This window comes from Balaenoptera physalus, assembly GCF_965194825.1.
Source record: "Balaenoptera physalus genome assembly, chromosome: 5".
Classification (NCBI taxonomy): domain Eukaryota; kingdom Metazoa; phylum Chordata; class Mammalia; order Artiodactyla; family Balaenopteridae; genus Balaenoptera; species Balaenoptera physalus.
Window position 1 is genome coordinate 109,489,492 of NC_138884.1, and position 6,960 is coordinate 109,496,451.

At 55.9% G+C, this 6,960-nt stretch overlaps 1 protein-coding gene across 1 annotated transcript; it reads left to right on the forward strand.

Moving 5' to 3' along the window:
• Positions 1-2,364: 2,364 nt before the first annotated feature.
• Positions 2,365-6,172, forward strand: NKX3-2 (NK3 homeobox 2). Its single transcript, XM_082462559.1, has 2 exons — positions 2,365-3,359; positions 4,869-6,172. Exons 1-2 carry the CDS (start codon positions 2,900-2,902, stop codon positions 5,390-5,392), a joined length of 984 nt encoding a protein of 327 aa, XP_082318685.1. The 5' UTR covers positions 2,365-2,899; the 3' UTR covers positions 5,393-6,172.
• Positions 6,173-6,960: the final 788 nt, after the last annotated feature.

A 6,960-nucleotide genomic window follows, 5' to 3' on the forward strand; every position in this document is an offset into this window, starting at 1 on the left:
CTCCAAGCCCTGCGACATGAGCTGACCTGCTGAGCCCTCGCCACACACCCCCACTCTCCGGCCCCACGTACCCGGGGAAGCCTCTGTGCATCCGTGCACCTCCGCTCACCGGCCCCCAAAGCCTTTTCATTCCCACCCAACCCCACCAACAGCTTCTAGTGGTAGTTCCAGACCCGTGTGTTTACTCTCCGCCAACACCCAACTCCCGGCCCTGCCTGCAGCCATTCCCCAGACCTAAAGATTGACTAACCGCCGCAGTTGCCCGGGATGACACGAGCCTCCCTCTCCGTGAGCCTCCTGAAGACTCGGAATGCGGCCACTTTCTTATACCCCGGGCACACACCAAAAAACGGACAACTCAAAGTCACCGAATTGCATCTTTCTAAGCTTTGAAAATCTCTACCCAAGCCTGTGGCAAGGGGTATATTCTTCTTTGATTTGGGGTTCTTTAAAAAAATTGGCGGGGGGGCGGGCAACTAAGTGGTGGTTATATATTCAAGTAAGTCTTTGTATAGCCCCCAAATTCACTCTAATACTCAGTCACTCAACCCGCAGACATCTCTGCCTGCCTGTGTGTACGGACTCATTCTGTGTTTGTCCACATCAAGTCCTAACCCCACAAAGGGATGGCTCTTTGCGACAGGCAGTTCACACCTGCCCGTTTCTCTCCTTCTGGGTGAACTGTCTCAATCAATCTCCTCCTCAACTCGCCCCCAGAGAGTGACAACAAATTGTCTAGGGTGGTGGGAGAGGGGTGTAACTTAATAAATGAAGGTCCGCGGGAGGAAGGAAAGGACAGCTTTCTTTTGAAACCTCTTAAGCATTCTGTTCTGTTCCCCCTCTGGGCCTGAAGAGCATCCCGTTCCTTACACTTGCCACCTACTGACACCAAATTTAAACACCTTTCCCTCAAAACTGAAGCAGTAGTAAAGGGCTATAAATGGGCAATGACCTCTTCAAGGATGAGGCTCCCCGCCCCCAAATACACTACAGGATCTGCACTGTAGTGTATTTGGGATGCAAAAGAGCATCACGTGGCTGCAATGCTGGAAAGTATAGATGCTGCGAAGCCCCCCCACTGACCCTGAAAACTACTAATGTATTTCATCCTGAGGTGTAGAAAAAGAACCACCCAAAAGAAAGCTACAAGGGCGAATATTATTTGTTTTAGTGGCACCAAAGCCACCAATCTCAGCAATTTACTAAATTAAAATCACAGTTCTTTAAACGTATTTAATGGTTCAAATTGTGTATTTGGTTTTAACGTAAATCTCTGGTAAAATTTACGGAAGACAGTGAAGTATGTTCCTTAAGCAACTTCTTCATTTAAAAATAAGTAATATAAATAGGCAACAAATGTTTTGAGATATCCACAATATTTGTGTTTCTTAGCCTGGCTTCTACTACTTAAAATAATGCACTACTCTTTTTTTTAAAGCGCATTAATGTCATCAGTTCAGAATCTTTACTATGGTAGTTCTCAGATATTCTTTTAAACAAAAACATATTTTTTCAATTCACAAGTAACAGAATATTTAAAGAACAAAGTTTCAATTTTCTTCCTCGTGTAAAATTTAGCAAACTCCAAGTGCATTCAGTTTTGACAGCCCAGGGAAATGACCGCGCAATTTCCAGAAACTCTCCCAAAGATGCCCTCTAATTTCTCTCCTGACTTTAGCTCTATCTGTACCATCTTTTCCTTTTTAATTCTTCTATAGAAATTGAAACAAATAAAATCCGGTGAGGAAAGAAAACTATTTCTACAGTGATTTTAATCCACTTATTATTTCAGAGAAAAGAATTAATATTCCAGTGAGGAATCCGCGAAAGTATAAGGGGAGAAGAAGAAGCATTTCATTCTTCGAATCTATAAACCTCCCTAGAGAACAGAAACTACGCGCGCGTTTTATGGAACTGCGTTAACTTTGGGTTTCCCTCCTAGATCTGACTCAACTAAATATCGTGTTCCATAAAAGTGCTAGAATAGGTGGCTACATCTGTAGAGGTAAGAATCGTGGTTTTTTAGCGTGTCTAGGTGGGTGAGCCTCTCTGTTGCTGGAGGATGCTTCGAGGACCAGGCTTGGGAGGAAAGGGGTTAAGTCAGACCCTGACTTTCTCCGCGCAACGTGCCCCGTTTTGTCTGTTCAAGTCGACGTCGTCCAGCCGGAGCCAACCAATGGACGGCCGGGAGCTCCCGGGACAGCCCAGTGAAGGGGCGTGGCCTGAGGCTGTCACTCAGCAGTGAGGAATGACACCCGGGCGGGAGGGGGGGGGGCGGGCTACGGTGGAACTCTGGGGAAGGAAAGAGAGAAGAAACAGATAAAACCAAGACAGGGGGTAAAAGGGTGCCCCGCGCCTCTCGGAATCCAGCGGCCGTCGTCGCCGCCGCCGCCGCCGCTGGGGGTGGGCTCCGGAAGAGCCGGCCCAGCAGGGAAAGGAGACGACGATCCAGAAGCGAAATCCTGCAGGCGGGGAAGAGACAGAGGAGCAAAGAAAAAGTGACTCGGGCAGTGCACCCCGGAGGCGCTCAGGAGGGGACTGCAGCCGCAGAGGGGCCTCACTGATCCTCCCCCCACGTCCTCCGAGGGCCAGACCCCGGCCCGCCCCTAAGGGCGCGAGGCGATGAGATAATCCAGCTGAGCTGCGAAAGGAGAGCTTCTGGCGCTGGATTGGGGGGGAGGGGGTCTCTGGGCGGGGTGGGCCTCGGAAGTGGGGGTGAGGGTCGGCGCTGATCCGGGGCCAGAGGGGGGCGGAGGCTGCTGGGCAGCCCAGGAGTGGGCTGCAGGGGCCTCGCTCGCGGGGCTCACTCGCGCTGCGGCGGCCCGCGCGCTCCATTCAGCTCGGAGCTGCCCCGCGCCCCAGCCGCCCGCCCGGCCGGCAGCTCCGGCCCGCGGCGCAGATGGCTGTGCGCGGCGCCAACACCTTGACGCCCTTCTCCATCCAGGCGATCCTCAACAAGAAAGAGGAGCGCGGCGGGCTGCCCGCGACGGAGGGGCGCCCCGTACCCGGCGGTACAGCGGTGGCAGCGGCGCCCGCTGTCTGTTGCTGGCGGCTCTTTGGGGAGACAGACGCGGGCGCGCTGGGGGGCGCCGAGGACTCTCTGCTGGCGTCGCCTCCTGGGACCAGAACGGCTGCGGGGCGGACCACGGAGAGCCCGGGCGGCTGGGATTCGGACTCGGCGCTGAGCGAGGAGAACGAGGGCGGGCGGCGCTGCGCGGACCCGCCGGGGGCCAGCGGGGCCTGCCGTGCAGGGGCGACCCTGGGCCTCGGCCAGCCGGTCTGTGAGCTGCCTGCAGCCAAGGACCTGGAGGAGGAAGCCGCGGGCCGGAGCGACAGTGAGATGTCGGCCAGCGTCTCAGGTCGGCTGAGGCTTCGCGGGGAAGGGGGCCGGGCTGAGGGGTTGGGCAAGGAGAGCAACTACGCCGAGTGGGGTGGGCCTGCTGTTAGCACCTTGTTCCCTGGGCGCCCCGGGTTAGCCAAGGCCCTAAGCTCTGCGCACCGGCGCGGGCTGCTCTAACTCTCCGGCAAATGAGCCCGAGAGAGGACCGAGAAACTCCTCAGAACGCTGCGTCCTGGGGTAAAGCCTCAGACGACGTCGTGGGGCAGTGTGCTTTAGACCAGACTGGGAGAGAACCACTGCACCCTGGCTTTGAGTCCATTGCCAGTGACTTCGGCCGAGTCTGTCTCCAAATCCCCAAAATCGAGGAAAGGGAAGAGCGAGGGTCCCAGAAACCTCGGGTAGCCAGTATCCAGGCCCTGGCCCAGAGATCGGAGATGCTCCCAGCTCGAGGTCTCAGAGCCCACCCCGCAGCTCAAAGATAGGTAACGAGGGATAATTTCAAGTGAGCCGAAGGCCAACCGAGCCCGAGCTTCGGGAGGAGGGTTTATTTAGCTTTCCCAGACCCCAGGCCCAGGAGACCTGTGCCGGGCTGAGGACCCAAGAGCTGGAGGCAAACCCTGCAGCCAGCTGAAGGCAGAGGGGCTTGATTTAGGTCATCCCAGACTCAGCATGGGGAGGAACCTCCTCAACCACGAGCTGGCACGTCATTTGGTCAGAAAGACCCCCGTGCCTGCCCCGTCGGTTGGACGGTGCCGTAGGCCTCATGCTGGCCCCAAGCAAATATTATCTGCTGCAGGCCAGAGTGCTGGACCTCCCTGCTAGGGTTCTGCGGGGAGAGCGGGGAAGAGGCGGAGGAGCTGGCGTCAGATTAGGGTCCAAGGATTCGAAGCAGGGACACCCCTCTACCCCCAATCCCAGCCCTCCTTTCATTGCCTTTGTAAGAGAGGGAGAAGCCTACCTATGGTCTTGGCTCAGCCTATTGCCATAGCCCTCCCACAATTCCGGGTGGATGGGGGCGTAAGACTCCGAATACTTCTGTCTCCAGGATCCGTCTCCCCACTTGCTCTTTACGTGCAGCCAACACGTGTGTGCTGTGACGATGCGTGTGTGAGCCTGAGTGTGGGGAGGCGGGTGAACCCAGGGAGAGTATCCGAAACGCCATCTAGAACCCCAGGGCTGAGGGCTGAGGGCTGAGGGCGGAGAAGGCTTGCGAGGATGCTCAGGCCCAATGCCCACATTGCTGAGAGGAGCCTGGAGCCCAGAGAGGGCGAGGAGCTGGATCTTGGCAGCACAGCGTTGATACAGCGGCTGAGTTCGTTTCCGGCTCACAACAAGATTAGCTGCAGAAAGCGAGTGGGGCAGGGTTCTAAGACTTGCCTCCCGGACCCGCGGCTTCCAGGCCCTCCACACCACTCCCGCGGCATGAAAGTGTATTTCCGCCCCCCACCCCGACCACAGCGGTTGAGGCCGGACCTCACTCCTCTGCGGCACTGACAGTGTCTCGTTTCTCTTCCCTCTGGGTCCACAGGCGACCGCAGCCCGAGGGTCGAGGAAGACGGCGTTGGCACAGGAGGCGCACGCGTGCCCACGTTGTGCAGCGGCAGTGGCGGCGGGCCCGCGGGCGGCGCAGAGGAGGAGGAGGAGCCCGTGGCGCCCAAGCCGCGCAAGAAGCGCTCGCGCGCCGCCTTCTCCCACGCACAGGTCTTTGAGCTGGAGCGCCGCTTCAACCACCAGCGCTACCTGTCCGGGCCCGAGCGCGCAGACCTGGCCGCGTCGCTGAAGCTCACCGAGACGCAGGTGAAGATCTGGTTCCAGAACCGTCGCTACAAGACCAAGCGCCGACAGATGGCCGCCGACCTACTGGCCTCGGCACCCGCCGCCAAGAAGGTGGCAGTGAAGGTGCTGGTGCGCGACGACCAGAGACAGTACCTGCCCGGAGAGGTGCTGCGGCCTCCTTCGCTGCTGCCACTGCAGCCCTCCTACTATTACCCTTATTACTGCCTCCCCGGCTGGGCACTCTCCACGTGTGCGGCCGCCGCGGGCACCCAGTGAGCCGGCCTGGGGTGAGGCAGCGAATGACCCCCGCGCCCCAGCTCCAGACGGGCGCTGATGGCTGTGCAGGTTGTGCCCTGTACTGGGGCGCCCCGCGGAGGGGGCAGGTGGAGGATGAAATCCAGCCCTGGCTCTGCTCTCCAGGACGTGCGCCCTGGCAGCGGGACTGGGTCTACCCAGAGGGGGGCGCCTTTTTCTAGTTTGAACAGAGGCATCCTATGGCCTAGGGACCCTGTTCCTACCCCCCACCCCACTTGCTTGGAAGCCCTTGGACATTATTTATTACCACCATAATGTTAGGTTTGGATTCTGTCTGCCTGGGGATGGCGTTTCCCAGAGAGGAGAGAACTCCTGGAGACCACACAAGCCTGAATCCCAGAATTTCAGGCCTGCCGGGAGCTTCGTGCGCTAGGCCACACTAGTTCATGGTATCCATGCTACCAATCTATGTGTATCTACATATCTATTATTTTTGGAAATTGCAATTGTTACAAAGGGGTTTAGAGCCCTGGCAGCCCCAAGGAGCCCCAGGCTAGGGGTTCATTGAACCATGAAATGTTTGGTTTGCGGGCCCTCCTCCCCACCCCTCCCCGGTGTCAGAGCTCGGGTGGGGGCGCCTAATTGGGTGCTGAATGTATGGAAGGGAGCCTCTGAGCACAGGGCAGGGCAAGGGCCCCGCATCTTCCCTCTCGGAGGTCCAGGCTGCGACCAACTGGGGGAGCTCCTGGGAGCCCCCGAACCAGGAGAAAGGAAACCCAGGAGTCCTTCGCAGAACCTTTCTTTCTTTTCTTTCTTTCTTTCTTTCTTTCTTTCTTTCTTTCTTTCTTTCTTTCTTTCTTTCTTTCTTTCTTTCTTTCTTTCTCTTTCTTTCTTTCTTTCTTTCTTTCTTTCTTTCTCTTTCTTTCTTTCTTTCTTTCTTTCTTTCTTTCTTTCTTGTCTTTCTTTCTTTCTTTCTTTCTTTCTTTCTTTCTTTCTTTCTTTCTTTCTCTCTCTCTCTTTCTTTCTTTCTTTCTCTCCTTCTTTCTTTCTTTCGGAGGTTAAAACTTGTAGCACTTTTCAGTTGCTTGTATTCAAATGATGGTTATTTTTGTATTCAATGTGAATATCCTTGACCGGCCTTTCCTCGGCGTCCTCTGCAGTTCGGCCGCTGGGCCCAGTCTCTACCGTTTAGCCTCGGCGACTCCTGCGTCCTGACCCAGGATTCTCCCATCCCTGTCCCTGCAACCTAAGACAGGTGATCCTGTCAACCTCGTGTCAACCTCGCCGCTTGTCGCCTCCTTAAGGGCACTGTGCACTCAACTAGAGTATTAACTTTAAAAAGATTTGTGAAATTTGGAAGTTCTATTCGTTGTATTTTTTTTCCTTTAATTTATAAACTTTTAGTTTAACATGCCCTCCTGGACGCCGTGTTTTCTCTGAGCCTCTCTCTGTGCGGCTTTGGGGGAACCGGTAACGTGGGCTCATTTTCCCAACTTGTTTTCAGTCCAGGACAGGACACCTCGCTCCTCGCGGAAATCGCCTCGCTGCTCACCCTCAGGAAGCATTTAAATCCGCGCAGCTCAGGGAAT

Coding starts and splice junctions, on each gene's coding strand:
- NKX3-2 (XM_082462559.1), top strand. CDS start 2,900: ATGGCTGTGCGCGGCGCCAACACCTTGACGCCCTTCTCCATCCAGGCG. Junction 3,360..4,868: donor GATGTCGGCCAGCGTCTCAG/GTCGGCTGAGGC, acceptor CTGGGTCCACAG/GCGACCGCAGCCCGAGGGTC.